Source organism: Mobula hypostoma, chromosome 1, assembly GCF_963921235.1.
Source record: "Mobula hypostoma chromosome 1, sMobHyp1.1, whole genome shotgun sequence".
In the NCBI taxonomy this organism is placed as follows: Eukaryota; Metazoa; Chordata; class Chondrichthyes; order Myliobatiformes; family Myliobatidae; genus Mobula; species Mobula hypostoma.
In genome coordinates this window covers 248,435,216-248,451,609 of record NC_086097.1, presented here as the reverse complement: position 1 = coordinate 248,451,609, position 16,394 = coordinate 248,435,216, and the positions used below count along the sequence as shown (strand labels likewise).

Genomic DNA, 16,394 nt, shown 5'->3' with positions numbered 1-16,394 from the left:
TCCTTCTGCAGGATTCTCAAAAGTTAATTTTCAGGTTGAATCTGTGGTGAGGAAGGCAAATTCGATGTTAGCATTCATTTCAAGAGGAATAGAATATGAAAAGTGAGGCTGTAACGTTGAGGCTTTATAAAGCACTGGTGATGCCTCACTTGGTGAGCAGTTTTGGGCCCCTTAAAGGATGTGCTGACATTGGAGAGGGTTCAAAGGAGGTTCACAAAAATGATTCCAGGATTGAATGGCTTGTCATATGAAGAGCATTTGATGGCTCTGGTTTTCTATTCATTGGAATTCAGGAGAAAGAGGGGTGACCTAATTGAAACCTATCGAATGGTGAAAGGTCTTAATTGAGTGGATGTGGAGAAGATGATTCCTCTGGTGGGAGAATCTATGACCAGAGGTCAAAGCCTAAGAATAGAGGAGAGTTCTTTTAGAATGGAGATGAGGAAGAATTTCTTTAGTCAGACAGTGGTGGATCTGTGGAATCCGTTGCTACAGGTGGTTGTGGAGGCCAAGTCATTGGGTATATTTAAGGCAGAGGTTGATAGGTTCTTGATTAGTCAGGGTATGAAGGGATATGAGGCAGGATGCAGGAGACTGGGCTGTGAGAGGGAATGGATCAGTAATGATGAAATGGTGGAACAGACTCCATGGGCCAGCTGGCCTAATTCTGCTCCTATGGTCTCATGGTCTAAAAATCATCCTGTAGTTATTTGCAGACATAGGCCTGATATGTTCAAATTCCTTAAATAACAGGACACCGTCAGCAAGTTGAGTTTACCTTTTTATTCCAGCATGAGCAGTGGTGAAATGGAGAGCAGTATGGGACTACACAATACAATATCTAGGTTACAACGCCTATCCTTATGTGACTGTATATTCCACGAAGTTGGAATGAAATGTTTCAGACTGCTGCTACAAGGATAACTAGAGGGCACGGTGTTCAGTAATTGGTGCATTGATTCATTTCTCCCTGTAAATCCCTGTTGATTTATTCAGTGAAGAAGCCAGGAGGTGGTGTAGTCTTGTCCTTCGAACATCGTTCTGAATCTGATAACCTTTAACGCGCAATACATTACAAATACAGTTTCCCAGACTCATTTTGGCAACAGAGCAATAGAATTTGTTCAAAAACAGAGCCAGCACGGATACTGGGAGGAGGGGAACGCCGCGACGCACACGGTGAGGAGATGCAACGGTACAATCACTCATCCCACATCGCTGCAAAGACTGTTCAGCTCTGCGGGTGTACAGATTTTAAAAAAACAATTTGCAGCCAACAGATCAAAAATTAATAAGTACACACAGAATCGACTAGATAGGCTACCGAAATGTGACACATTGCAGCAGATTTTACGTAATGCACAGTGCAAAACATGGAGTTGTCATCGGGAGGACTACACCACCGTTATACCGACAGGAAGAGGTGCATTCAAGAATATCGTTAACTCCAGGGAAACACAAACAGAATGTTGGATTTAATAAAGAAATGCATATTCATTTTCATAGCTTGTTGAAAATAGATTATATCAAGGTCAGTGCATGCTTCCTGTGTCCTAATATACACCGCCTCACTTCAGTGTTTGTGATCATTAGATACGTTGAGCCTCGCGGATAAGCTGTGCGCCTCTGGCACCTCCCTTTGATAAATCCAAGGACACAACTGTGTTGTGGGAGACCATGTGGCTTGGGAAGCAGAGTCCTGCTTTCTCCGTTTCTCTCCGGTAACTTCCACACCGACGGAGCCCGTGGCCAAAGTCTATTCCAGTTGCTGAGTGAAATTCTTGGGGAACAGCCCCTTGTAACTGTGGGTAGTACCATATTGGATCCAGTCTGACTCCTTTACCCCTGTGAGCCAGCCCGCATCCTGGAAAAAGCACATGAACAAGTTACCAAGTCAAAGACAATGAGAAGTGTCTCGCTTGTACAGAGATTTAATGTGAGTGTTTGTCTTTCAGCAATGTGCTGTACAAACGATAACCCTTCAAGCAGTAGTAGTATTATGGGTAATGTAGCAGTTAGCATATTGTTTTGTAGTGCCAGCGATTGGGGTTCAATTCCTGCCGGTGTCTGAAAGGAATTTGTACATAATTTCCTTTCTGTTATCCCAGGCTTTTTCCACTGAGGTTGGGTGAGATGAGAAATAGAGGTTATAGGTCAAGGGTGAAGGGCAAGCTGAGGGGGAGCTTCTTCACTTATAACCATATAACAATTACAGCACGGAAACAGGCCATCTTGGCCCTTCTAGTCTGTGCCGAACTCTTACTCTCCCCTAGTCCCACCAACCTGCACTCAGTCCATAACCCTCCATTCCCTTCCTGTCCATATATCCATCCAATTTAACTTTAAACGACAACATCGAACCTGCCTCAACCACTTCTGCTGGAAGCTCGTTCCACACAGCTACCACTCTCTGAGTAAAGAAGTTCCCCCTCATGTTACCCCTAAACTTTTGCCCTTTACAATATATATTAATGACTTGGATGAGGGAATTAAATGCAGCATCTCCAAGTTTGCAGATGACACGAAGCTGGGTGGCAGTGTTAGCTGGGAGGAGGATGCTAAGAGGATGCAGGGTGACTTGGATAGGTTGGGTGAGTGGGCAAATTCATGGCAGATGCAATTTAATGTGGATAAATGTGAAGTTATCCACTTTGGTGGCAAAAATAGGAAAACAGATTATTATCTGAATGGTGGCTGATTAGGAAAAGGGGAGGTGCAACGAGACCTGGGTGTCATTATACACCAGTCATTGAAAGTGGGCATGCAGGTACAGCAGGCGGTGAAAAAGGCGAATGGTATGCTGGCATTTATAGCGAGAGGATTCGAGTACAGGAGCAGGGAGGTACTACTGCAGTTGTACAAGGCCTTGGTGAGACCACACCTGGAGTATTGTGTGCAGTTTTGGTCCCCTAATCTGAGGAAAGACATCCTTGCCATACAGGGAGTACAAAGAAGGTTCACCAGATTGATTCCTGGGATGGCAGGACTTTCATATGAAGAAAGACTGGATGAACTGGGCTTGTACTCGTTGGAATTTAGAAGATTGAGGGGGGATCTGATTGAAACGTATAAGATCCTAAAGGGATTGGACAGGCTAGATGCAGGAAGATTGTTCCCGATGTTGGGGAAGTCCAGAATGAGGGGCCACAGTTTGAGGATAGAGGGGAAGCCTTTTAGGACCGAGATTAGGAAAAACTTCTTCACACAGAGAGTGGTGAATCTGTGGAATTCTCTGCCACAGGAAACAGTTGAGGCCAGTTCATTGGCTATATTTAAGAGGGAGTTAGATATGGCCCTTGTGGCTACGGGGGTCAGGGGGTATGGAGGGAAGGCTAGGGCGGGGTTCTAAGTTGGATGATCAGCCATGATCATAATAAATGGCGGTGCAGGCTCAAAGGGCCAAATGGCCTACTCCTGCACCTATTTTCTATGTTTCTATGTTTAACTCTCAACTCATGTCCTCTTGTTTGAATCTCCCCTACTCTCAATGGAAAAAGCCTATCCACGTCAACTCTATCTATCCCCCTCATAATTTTAAATACCTCTATCAAGTCCCCCCTCAACCTTCTATGCTCTAAAGAATAAAGACCCAACTTGTTCAACCTTTCTCTATAACTTAGGTGCTGAAATCCAGGTAACATTCTAGTAAATCTTCCCTGTACTCTCTCTATTTTGTTGACATCTTTCCTGTAATTCGGTGACCACTTGGGGTGGAGTGAGCTGCCGGTGAAGGCGATGGATTGCAAACTTTGAGAGAAGTTTCAGTAAGCGATGCCTCAAAGACAAAGCATCCATCATTAAGGACCCCCATTACCCAGGTTATGCCTTGTTCTCATTGCTGCCATCAGAAAGGAGGTACAGAAGCCTGAAGGCCCACACTCAGTGATTCAGCAACAGCTTCTCCTCTGCCATCCGATTTCTGAATGGACATTGAACCTGTGAACACTACCCCACTACATTTCTATTTCTGTTTTTTGTACGACTTATTTTACTATTTAAAATATATACCCTTACTGTAATTCACAGTTTTTTCTCTATTATTATATATTGCATTGAACTGCAAATTTCACTATGTATGCCAGTGATATTAAACCTGATTCCGATAAGAACATGGACGGGAAGGGTATGAAGAGCTACGGTCCATGTACGGGCCAATGGGACTAGGCATAATAACAGTCTGGCACAGACTAGATGGGCTGAAGGGCCTGTTTCTGAGCTGTAGTGCTCTGTGACTCTAAGAAACATTTCTGTTCCATAGGTATCAGGCATTACTGTCGTAGAACCTATAACAGTACAACACAGTGTTGTGCCGAACCAGCTAAAAAAGTAAACCAAAAACCTTCCAAAAACTAATCCCTCCTACCTACACTGTGTCCATATTCCTCCATCTCCCTCATATCCATGTGCCTATCTAAACATTGCTCATGTATTTGCCTCTACCACCACACCAGGCAGCGCATTCCAGGCATCCACCACTCTCTGAGTAAAAAACTTGCCCTTCACACCCCCTCTCAAATTGAATGCATGCTCTCTCGTGTTAGACATTTCAACCCTGGGAAACAGATACTCTCTGTTCACTCTGTGGATGCCTCTCTTAATCTTATAAGCCTCTATCAGATCTCCCTCAGCTTCTGTCGTTCTGAAGAAAACAAGCAAATTTATCCAGCACATGCTCTCTAAACCAGGCAGCATCCTGGTAAACCTCTTCTGCATCCTGTCCAAAGCCTCGACATCCTTCCTATAGTGGGGTGACCAGAACTGTGTGCAATACTCCAGATGTGGCCTAACCGGAGTTTTTTGCACCGAGTTGCAGCATAACCTCTTGGTTTTTGAACTCAAATAAAAGCAAGCATTCCATAAAAATTCTTAACCACCCTATCGACCTGTGTAGCCACTTTCAAGGAGCTATGAACTTGGACCCCAAGGTCTCTCTGCTCAGCAACACTACTAACACTCTTGCCCTTAACAATGTGCTGTCTCCTTGCATTTGCCCTACTAAGGTTCAACACCTCACATTCATCTGGGTTAAACTCCATCTGCCATCTCTCTGTCCATATTTGCAACTGATCCATATCTTGCTATATTCTTTATCAGTCTTCTACACTATCCACAACACCACCAATCTTGGTATCATCCACAAATTTACCAACCCACCCATCTATATTTTCATTCAGGTCATTTATAGACATCACAGATAGCAGAGGTCCCAGCACAGATCCCTGTGGAACACCACTAATTACAAACCTCCAGCCTGAGCAAGTCCCTTCAACCACTACCTTCTGTCTTCTGTGCACAAGCCAGTTCTGAATCCAAACTGCCAATTTGCCGCAGATCACATGCATCTTAATCTTCTGGATTAGCCTCCCATGAGGGACTTTGTCAAAGGCCTTACTGAAATCCATGTAGACAACATCCACTGCCCTACCCTCATCAATCTCTCTCCTCACCTTGTCAAAAAACTCAATCAAGTTGGTAAAACATTACCTAAACCACACAAAGCCATGCTGACTCTCCCTAATTAGGCCAAGTCGTGAGGTAGAGTTGAACTGTTCAGAAATCTGATGAGAAGAGTGAAAACATTGTTGGGTTGATGGTGAAGTCTGATACAATGGGAGCATAATAGAGACTTAGATAGACACATGGATGTAAGAAAAATGGAGGAATATGGGCTGTACAGGAGGAAAGAGATAGATTGACCATGGAGTATGTTGGAGTATTGTGAGCAATTTTAATAGAACATAGAATAGTACAGCACATTACAGGCCCTTCGGCCCACAATGTTGTGCTGACCCTCAAACTCTGCCTCCCATATAACCCCCCACCTTAAATTTCTCCATATACGTGTCTAGTAGTCTTAAACTTCACCAGTGTATCTGCCTCCACCACTGACTCAGGCAGCGCATTCCATGCACCAACCACTCTCTGAGTAAAAAACCTTCCTCTAATATCCCCCTTGAACTTCCCACCCCTTACCTTAAAGCCATGTCCTCTTGTATTGAGCAGTGGTGCCCTGGGGAAGAGGTGCTGGCTATCCACTCTATCTATTCCTCTTAATATCTTGTACACCTCTATCATGTCTCCTCTCATCATCCTTCTCTCCAAAGAGTAAAACCCTAGCTCCCTTAATCTCTGATCATAATGCATACTTTCTAAACCAGGCAGCATCCTGGTAAATCCCCTCTGTACCCTTTCCAATGCTTCCACATCCTTCCTATAGTGAGGTGACCAGAACTGGACATAGTACTCCAAGTGTGGCCTAACCAGAGTTTTATAGAGCTGCATCATTACATTGCGACTCTTAAACTCTATCCCTTGACTTATGAAAGCTAACACCCCATAAGCTTTCTTAATTACCCTATCTACCTGTGAGGCAACTTTCAGGGATATGTGGACATGTACCCCCAGATCCCTCTGCTCCTCCACACTACCAAGTATCCTGCCATTTACTTTGTACTCTGCCTTGGAGTTTGTCCTTCCAAAGTGTACCACCTCACACTGCTCTGGGTTGAACTCCCATCTGCCACTTCTCAGCCCACTTCTGCATCCTATCAATGTCTCTCTGCAATCTTCGATAATCCTCTACACTATCTACAACACCACTAACCCACCCTTCTACCCCCACGTCCAGGTTGTTAATAACACGAAAAGTAGAGGTCCCAGAACCGATCCTTGTGGGAGACCAATAGTCACAATCCTTCAATCTGAATGTACTCCCTCCACCATGACCCTCTGCCTTCTGCAGGCAAGCAAATTCTGAATCTACCTGGCCAAACTTCCCTGGATCCCATGCCTTCTGACTTTCTGAATAAGCCTACCATGTGGAACTTTGTCAAATGCCTTACTAAAATCCATGAGAATCACATCCACTACACTACCCTCATCTATATGCCTGGTCATCTCCTCAAGGAACTCTATCAGGCTTGTTAGACATGATCTGCCCTTCACAAAGCCATGCTGACTGTCCCTGATCAGACCATGATTCTCTAAATGCCCATAGATCCTATCTCTAAGAATCTTTTCCAACAGCTTTCCCACCACAGACGTAAGGCTCACTGGTCTATAATTACCCGTACTATCCCTACTACCTTTTTTGAACAAGGGGACAACATTCGCCTCCCTCCAATCCTCTGGTACCATTCCCGTGAACAATGAGGACATAAGGATCTTCGCCAGAGGCTCAGCAATCTCTTCCCTCGCCTCGTGAAGCAGCCTGAGGAATATTCCATCAGGCCCTGGGGACTTAACTATCCTAACGTATTTTAACAACTCCAACACCTCCTCTCCTTTGATATCAATGTGCTCCAGAACTTCAACCTCACTCATATTGTCCTCACCATCATCAAGTTCCCCTTTTGGGCCCCTTATCTTAGAAAGGATGTGCTGACATTGGAGTGGGCTGAAAGGAGTTCACGAAAATGATTTCAGGATTGAATGGCTTATCATATGATGGCTCTGGGCCTCCACTCACTAAAATTCAGAAAAATGAGGGGTGACCTCATTGAAACCTATCGAATGTTGAAAGGCCTGGGTAGAGTGGATGTGGTGAGGATATTTCTTATGGTGGTAGAGTTGAAGACCAGAAGACACCAGCTCAGAATAGAGGGGTGTCCATTTAGAATGGAGATGAGGAATTTATTTAGCCGGAGAGTGGTGAATCTGCGAAATTCGTTGCCACAGGCAGCTCTGGACGCCAAGTCACTGGGTATAGATTAAGACAGAGGTTGATAGATTCTTGATTAGTCAGGGCATGAAGAGTTACGGGGAGAAGGCAGAAGATTGGGGCTGAGAGGAATAATGGATCAATCATGATGAAATAGTGGAGCAGACTAAGTAGGCCAAATGGCCTAATTCTGCTCCTATATCTTATAGTCCTATGGTATGTCAATCAGCATAGTATCACATAAAAACGGACTGTAAAAGCTTTTATAGATATGTAAAAAGGAAAGGACTGGTAAAGACAAATGTAGGTCCCCTGCAGACAGAAACAGGTGAATTGATTATGGGGAGCAAGGACATGGCAGACTAATTGAATAATTACTTTGGTTCTGTCTTCACTAAGGAGGACATAAATAATCTTCCAGAAATAGTAGGGGACAGAGGGTCCAGTGAGATGGAGGAACTGAGCGAAATAGATGTTAGTAGGGAAGTGGTGTTAGGTAAATTGAAGGGATTGAAGGCAGATAAATCCCCAGGGCCAGATGGTCTGCATCCTAGAGTGCTTAAGGAAGTAGCCCAAGAAATAGTGGATGCATTAGTGATAATTTTTCAAAACTCGTTAGATTCTGGACTAGTTCCTGAGGATTGGAGGGTGGCTAATGTAACCCCACTTTTTAAAAAAGGAGGGAGAGAGAAACCGGGGAATTATAGACCGGTTAGCCTAACGTCGGTGGTGGGGAAACTGCTGGAGTCAGTTATCAAGGATGTGATAACAGCACATTTGGAAAGTGGTGAAATGATCGGACAAAGTCAGCATGGATTTGTGAAAGGAAAATCATGTCTGACGAATCTCATAGAATTTTTTGAGGATGTAACCAGTAGAGTGGATAGGGGGGAACCAGTGGATGTGGTATATTTGGATTTTCAAAAGGCTTTTGACAAGGTCCCACACAGGAGATTAGTGTGCAAACTTAGAGCACACGGTATTGGGGGTAAGGTATTGATGTGGATAGAGAATTGGTTAGCAGACAGGAAGCAAAGAGTGGGAATAAACGGGACCTTTTCAGAATGGCAGGCGGTAACTAGTGGGGTACCGCAAGGCTCAGTGCTGGGACCCCAGTTGTTTACAATATATATTAATGACTTGGATGAGGGATTTAAATGCAGCATCTCCCAAGTTTGCGAATGACACGAAGCTGGGTGGCAGTGTTAGCTGTGAGGAGGATGCTAAGAGGATGCAGGGTGACTTGGATAGGTTGGGTGAGTGGGCAAATTCATGGCAGATGCAATTTAATGTGGATAAATGTGAAGTTATCCACTTTGGTGGCAAAAATAGGAAAACAGATTATTATCTGAATGGTGGCCGATTAGGAAAAGGGGAGGTGCAACGAGACCTGGGTGTCATTATGCACCAGTCATTGAAAGTGGGCATGCAGGTACAGCAGGCGGTGAAAAAGGCGAATGGTATGCTGGCATTTATAGCGAGAGGATTCGAGTACAGGAGCAGGGAGGTACTACTGCAGTTGTACAAGGCCTTGGTGAGACCACACCTGGAGTATTGTGTGCAGTTTTGGTCCCCTAATCTGAGGAAAGACATCCTTGCCATAGAGGGAGTACAAAGAAGGTTCACCAGATTGATTCCTGGGATGGCAGGACTTTCATATGAAGAAAGACTGGATGAACTGGGCTTGTACTCGTTGGAATTTAGAAGATTGAGGGGGGATCTGATTGAAATGTATAAGATCCTAAAGGGATTGGACAGGCTAGATGCAGGAAGATTGTTCCCGATGTTGGGGAAGTCCAGAATGAGGGGTCACAGTTTGAGGATAGAGGGGAAGCCTTTTAGGATGGAGATTAGGAAAAACTTCTTCACACAGAGAGTGGTGAATCTGTGGAATTCTCTGCCACAGGAAACAGTTGAGGCCAGTTCATTGGCTATATTTAAGAGGGAGTTAGATATGGCCCTTGTGGCTACGGGGGTCAGGGGGTATGGAGGGAAGGCTGGGGTGGGGTTCTGAGTTGGATGATCAGCCATGATCATAATAAATGGCGGTGCAGGCTCGAAGGGCCGAATGGCCTACTCCTGCACCTATTTTCTATGTTTCTATGTATCATTAGCTGAAGGACACCTACTATACTGTTCTATGCTCTATGTTCTACTTAACAGCCTTTTAGAAACTTTAAAATTTAATTTCCTCCCAAAGGCATCTTTCTTTCCTGCATATGCACAAGAATTAGCAAATAATAACATTTCATCATGAGAAAATTTTAGACCATAAGATGTCCACCCATTGAGTCTGCTCCACCAGTCCATCATGGCTGAGTTATTTTCCCTCTCAACTCCTTTCTCCTGCCTTCTCCCTGTATCCTTTGATACTCTGACTAACCAAGAACTGACCAACCACTGCTTTGCCAGTGAGTAGATAGATCCCTAAGCTCTGTGTACTTTATAACATTATAAAACTCTCTCAAAGTTGTATAAAGAAACTTGCTACTGGAACTTCAGCAGGTTTGTTCCACATTTCAATTCTGGTTACCTGGTCTTCTATTGTCTCCGACGGAATCACTAACACAATGTCTCCACGCTGTAAGTTAAGTTCATCGTCATTGGCAGCTTCGAAGTTATGGACTGCTTGAACCTGTTGGAAAGTTTGATCCATAAAATTCTATCAGTTTAGAGAATGGTTTTATAGGATAAATGCATTATTTTGTATGGCCAACATTCCTCACTCGTCTCTAATTACATTTAAGGTGATGGAAAATGAGGTTTTTGGGGCATTGCAGTGTGCTGGTGAACTTACTTCCACATTGCTTGGAAGCTCCAAGATTAAAACCAGCAACGATAAGCCAGTATCACATTTGTGGATGATGAATCATCCATTTTGAATGTTCATTCTCTGGAAAATGTGTCTGATTATCCACTCAGTCTCTTATCATCTTTTAGAGAGGGTGAAGCTTAGTTATGATGGCGCTAAACGGCAACTCCTTTGCTTGCATCTTTAGAAACAGCCCTATTTCCATCTTTAATATCTCTATCTTTCCCTTTCGGGGTTCTTTTGAAATCCCTGACCTGGAGTTACATGCTGACTTCAGTTCTTTGCGGGAATGGGACCCACTCTCGGGGTTTCACGACTGGCTGTGATCCGACATGCCAAGGATGCGGCCTAAGTGTTTAGCTCACCTTTGGAAGCCTAGGATCTTGTGGCTCTGGAGATGGACAGATCGAATGTTGGTGTCCGGCAGGAAATTGGTGTGCTGTGGGAGTCGGTAGATCACTGGCTGTGTGCCCAGAGACCTGAGATTTTTGGGCATAGAGTTCAGGAAAAGGACTTTTAACATCATAAACCAGCGAGATGTGTGTTATGTCTCCTCTCTCACTGTGAAATGGAGACATCCCTTTCTCCCTTATTAGGGAGAGAGAGAGCCTGTGGTATGTTGAATACCGGGTGGATGAGTAGTCTTTAGGGTACTGCAAGTCTGTGTCTTTGCTTATGCTTTGCTGCACGCTCGAGTGCTCAGTGGTGGGTGCTGATGCTTTTTTTTGCTGGTGGGGGGAGGGGAGTGCTAGGGGGGACTTTAACATTTAACTGTCATTCATTCTTTAGGGGCATTCTGCTATTTTCGTGGATGGTTGTGAAGAAAAAGGATGTATATTGTATACATTTCTCTGACATTAACTGTACCTTTGAAACCTTTGAAACACCTTTATCAAGTCACCTCTCATCTTCCTTCACTCCAAAGAGAAAAAAATGTATCTTGCAACCTTTCCTCATAAAGTCCAAAGTAAGTTTACTATCAAAGTACATACGTCACTATATACAACCCTGAGATTCATTTTCTTTACAGGCATTCACAGTAGAATGAAAAAACTCAACAGAATCAATGAAAAACTACTCTCAATCACTGACAAACAGCCAATGTGCAAAAGAAGACAAACTGTGCTTATAAAAAACACAATAATAATAAATAAATAAGACCATAAGACATAGGAGCAGAATTAGGCCATTCAGCCCACCGAGTCATCACAAGTAAATAAGTAATACTGAGAACATGAGTTGTAAAGACCTCGAAGGTGAATCAACAGGTTGCGTGTTCTGCCGAAGGGTCTCGGCCGGAAATGTCGACTGTATTCTTTTCCACAGATGCTGCCTGGCCTACTGAGGTCCTCCAGCATTTTGTGAGTGCAACAGGTTGTGGAATCAGTTCAGAGTTGAGATGAGTGAAGTTATCAATGCTGGTTCAGGAGCCTGATGGTTGAAGGGTCATAATTTTTTCTGAGCCTGGTGGTGTGGGACCTAAGGCTCTTCTATCACCTTCCAGATGGCAGCAGCGAGAAGAGAGCACGGCCCGGATGGTGGGGGGTCATTGTTGATGGAAGCTGCTCTCTTGGTCTTGTGAGCAGTTTTGGGCCCTTTACCTCAGAAAGAATGTGCTGAAATTGGACAGAGTTCAGAGGAGGTTCGTGAAAATGATTTTGGGATTGAAAAGCTTATCATAAGAGGAACGTTTTGATGACCCTGGGCCTGTAATCACTGGAATTCAGAAGAATGAGGGGTGACTTCATTGAAACCTGTCGGATGTTGAAAGGGCTCGATAGAGTGGATGTGGAGAGGATGTTTCCTGTGGTGAGGGAGTCTAAGACCAGAGAACACAGCCTCAGAATAGAGGGAAGTCCATTTAGAATGGAGGTGAGGAGGAATTTCATTAGCCTGAGAGTGGTGAACCTGTGGAATTCATTGCCACAGGTGGCTGTGGAGGACAAGTTATTGGGTGTACAGTATTCAAGGCAGAGGTGATAGATTCTTGATTGATCTGGGCTTGAATGGATACGGGGAGAAGGCAGGAGATTGGGGCTGAGAGGGAAATAGATTATCCATGATGAAATGGCAGGGTAGACTTGATGGGCCAATGTCCAAATTCTACTCCTATATCTTATGGTCTTATGGCAGCTCTCCTTGTAGACATGCTCATTAATGTTATTTTAAAGAAAGCCTCATGACAATTTGTCGGCGGTTGATTTGTAGTAACAGTGATACCTTGTACATGAAGCCAGGAGGCATGGGCTGTGGCTTGGCAGCCTCAACCTCGGGTGTGTTCTCTTGCTGAGGGACGCCCGTACTCTCTGCATTGACTTGCTGCTCATCTTCAGCTCTATTCAGTTCCTCTGTCTCTTCCACTGCACTGGGCACCGGAGCTGAATTCTCTTCCTTGGCTGGCACCTCACCTGCCTCCTGCACGGCCACAGCGTCGTTCACGGCAGGACTCTGATCATCCTCGTGCTCGTTGTTGGATGCCGGCTCGATAACCATCGAAGGAACCGAGACCTTTCAAAAGGCGCACAAGTCAAATTTCAAAATCTCTCAGAAATAGGAGTGTCTCAAAGGTGATACGTCTCAATATTTCAGTTGTTCAAATTACGCTCAGTGGCCACTTTATTAGGTACACCTATACACCTGCTCATTAATGCAAATATCTAATCAGTTAATCATGTTGTGGCAACTCAATGCATAAAAGCATGCCGACATGATCAAGAGGTTTAGTTGCTCAGACCAAACATCAGAATGGGGAAGAAATGTGATCTAAGTGACTTTGACCGTGGAATGATTGTTGGTGGCAGATGGGCTAGTTTGAGTATCTCAGAAACTGCTGATCTCCTGGGATTTTCATACACAGCAGTCTCTTAAACTTTACACAGAATGGTGCAAAAAACAAACAAAAACCATCCAGTGAGCATAGAAACATAGAAAATAGGTGCAGGAGTAGGCCATTCGGCCCTTCGAGCCTGCACCACCATTCAGTATGATCATGGCTGATCATCCAACTCAGAACCCTGTACCAGCCTTCCCCCCATACCCCCTGATCCCCGTAGCCACAAGGGCCATATCCAACTCCCTCTTAAATATAGCCAATAAACTGGCCTCAACTGTTTCCTGTGGCAGAGAATTCCACAGATTCACCACTCTCTGTGTGAAGAAGTTTTTCCTAATCTCAGTCCTAAAAGGCTTCCCCTTTATCCTCAAACTGTGACCCCTCGTTCTGGACTTCCCCAACATCGGGAACAATCTTCCTGCATCTAGCCTGTCCAATCCCTTTAGGATTTTATATGTTTCAATAAGATCCCCCCCTCAATCTTCTAAATTCCAACGAGTATAAGCCTAGTCGATCCAGTCTTTCATCATATGAAAGTCCTGCCATCCCAGGAATCAATCTGGTGAACCTTCTTTGTACTCCCTCTATGGCAAGAATGTCTTTTCTCAGATTAGGGGACCAAAACTACACACAATACTCCAGGTGTGGTCTCACCAAGGCCTTGTACAACTGCAGTAGTACCTCCCTGCTCCTGTACTCGAATCCTCTTGCTATGAATGCCAGCATACCGTTCGCCTTTTTCACCGCCTGCTGTACCTACATGCCCACTTTCAATGACTGGTGTATAATGACACCCAGATCTCGTTGCACCTCCCCTTTTCCTAATCGGCCACCATTCAGATAATAATCTGTTTTCCTGTTCTTGCCACGAAAGTGGATGACCTCACATTTATCCACATTAAATTGCATCTGCCATGAATTTGCCCACTCACCCAACCTATCCAAGTCACCCTGCATCCTCTTAGCATCCTCCTCACAGCTAACACTGCCGCCCAGCTTCCTGTCATCCGCAAACTTGGAGATGCTGCATTTAATTCCCTCGTCTAAGTCATTAATATATATTGTAAACAACTGGGGTCCCAGCACTGAGCCTTGCGGTACCCCACTAGTCACCGCCTGCCATTCTGAAAAGGTCCCGTTTATTCCCACTCTTTGCTTCCTGTCTGCCAACCAATTAATTCTCTATCCACATCAATACCTTACCCCCAATACCATGTGCTTTAAATTTGCACACTAATCTCCTGTGTGGGACCTTGTCAAAAGCCTTTTGAAAATTCAAATATACCACATCCACTGGTTCTCCCCTATCCACTCTACTAGTTACATCCTCAAAGAATTCTATAAGATTCGTCAGACATGATTTTCCTTTCACAAATCCATGCTGACTTTGATGATTTCACTGCTTCCAATAGCAGTAGTTCTGTAGGTGAAAACTCCTTGTTAATGAGAAAGGTCAGAAGAGAATGGCAAGGCTGGTTTAAGCTGACAGGAAAGTGACAGTAACTTAAATAATCACAAGTTACAACAACGGTGTGCAGAAGAGCATCTCTGAATGCACAACATGTTGAACCGTGAAGTGGACGGGCTACAGCAGCAGAAGACCAGGAACATACACTCAGTGGTCACATTAATTAGGTGCAGGAGGTACCTAATGAAGTGGCCAATGGGTATAGATTGCCCCTTTGAAAATTTAAGTCAGCTGCCATTGAATTTGCAGGAACTTATCTTTGCTGGTCAGATTCTGATTTCAGCAAATGAGCTACTTAATGTGTAGTGCAGATTCTTTGACTCTATGCCGAGTCTGTTCAATAAAATCTCTTCGTTCTGCTTAACATTGCAGTGTTCAAAGGTCAAATTAACAGTAAAATCTGTGAAGACAAAACCCTGATGGTAATTACATTGAAAGCTAGACTTGTTCTGACTCAATACCAGTGAGTTTTTTAGGATTGACCTCTGCCTTTCTTTTTGGTCTGGCAGAGTGAGTATTAGATGAAATCGAGGGACCACACACCAGGCCTCATCAAGGGATCAGAAGTGGGAAGGGTGAGTAGATTCAAGCTCCTGGATGTCATTATCTCTGAAAATCTACTCTGCGCCCAACAGATTGATGTAATTACAAAGAAGGCATGCCAGCGGCTATATTTCATTAGGAGTTTGAGGAGAAATGATGTACCACCAAAGACAATCATAAGTTTCTATAGGTGAACATGGAGAGTAATCTGACTGGTTGCATCACCATCTGATGTGGAGGTGCCACTGTGTAAGACTGGAAGTGTAAAAGAGAGGTGAGAGTGGATTTTGGACCACTGGGAAACAGTGCTGGAGAGGTAGTAATGGGGGACAATGAAATGGCAGATAACCGGAATAAGTATTTTGCATCAGTCTTAACTGTGGAAGACACTATCAGTATGGTGGAAGTTCTAGGTATTAGGGGGATGAAGTGTGTGAAGTTACTATAATTAGAGAGAAAGTTCTCAGGAAACTGAAGGGCCTGAAGGTAGATAGGTCACCTGGACCAGATGGTGTACACCTCAAAGTTCTGAAAGAGGTGGCTGCAGAGATCCTGGAGCCATTAGAATCACTAGATTCTGGAATGGTTCTGGAAGACAGGAAAATTGCAAATGTCTCTCCACTCATCATGAAGGGAGAGAGGCGGAAGATAGGAAACTATAGACCAGTTAGTCTGACCTCAGTGGTTGGGAAGATGTTGGAGTCAATTATTAAGAATAAGGTCTCAGGGTACTTGGAGGCATGTGACAAAATAGGGAAAGTCTCGCCTGACAAATCTGTTGGAATTCTTTGAAGATATAACAAGCAGGATAGACAAAGGAGAATTGGTGGATGTTGTATACTTGGATTTTCAGAAGGCCTTTGACAAGGTGCCACACATGAGGTTGCTTAACAAACTATGAGCCCATGGTATTACAGGAAAGCCTTAGCATGGATAAAGCAATGGCTGATTGGCAGGAGGCAAAGAGTGGGGAAAAATGGAGCCTTTTCTGTCTGGCTGCTGGTGACTAGGGGTGTTCTACGTGGGTCAGTGTTGAAACCGATTTTTTTTCTGTTATATGTCAATGATTTGGATGATA

At 44.2% G+C, this 16,394-nt stretch overlaps 1 protein-coding gene and 1 long non-coding RNA gene across 4 annotated transcripts in view; one reads left to right on the top strand and one right to left on the bottom strand.

The window, feature by feature from the left end:
- The window catches only part of LOC134356161 (uncharacterized), a 40,946-nt gene that overhangs the window by 2,397 nt on the left and 22,155 nt on the right, over nucleotides 1-16,394 (top strand). The window contains exon 2 of the long non-coding RNA XR_010020291.1: nucleotides 15,283-15,348. This is a non-coding gene — a long non-coding RNA (uncharacterized LOC134356161). The remainder of the gene's footprint in view (nucleotides 1-15,282; nucleotides 15,349-16,394) is intronic.
- The window catches only part of amph (amphiphysin), a 258,121-nt gene continuing 242,495 nt past the window's right edge, over nucleotides 769-16,394 (bottom strand). For all 3 annotated transcript variants that reach the window (XM_063066808.1, XM_063066827.1, XM_063066817.1), the window contains 3 exons: nucleotides 12,693-12,980; nucleotides 10,194-10,295; nucleotides 769-1,864 (listed from right to left, as the gene is read on the bottom strand). In XM_063066808.1, the coding sequence (XP_062922878.1) occupies nucleotides 1,757-1,864; nucleotides 10,194-10,295; nucleotides 12,693-12,980 (498 nt within the window). In that variant the 3' untranslated portion in view covers nucleotides 769-1,756. The remainder of the gene's footprint in view (nucleotides 1,865-10,193; nucleotides 10,296-12,692; nucleotides 12,981-16,394) is intronic.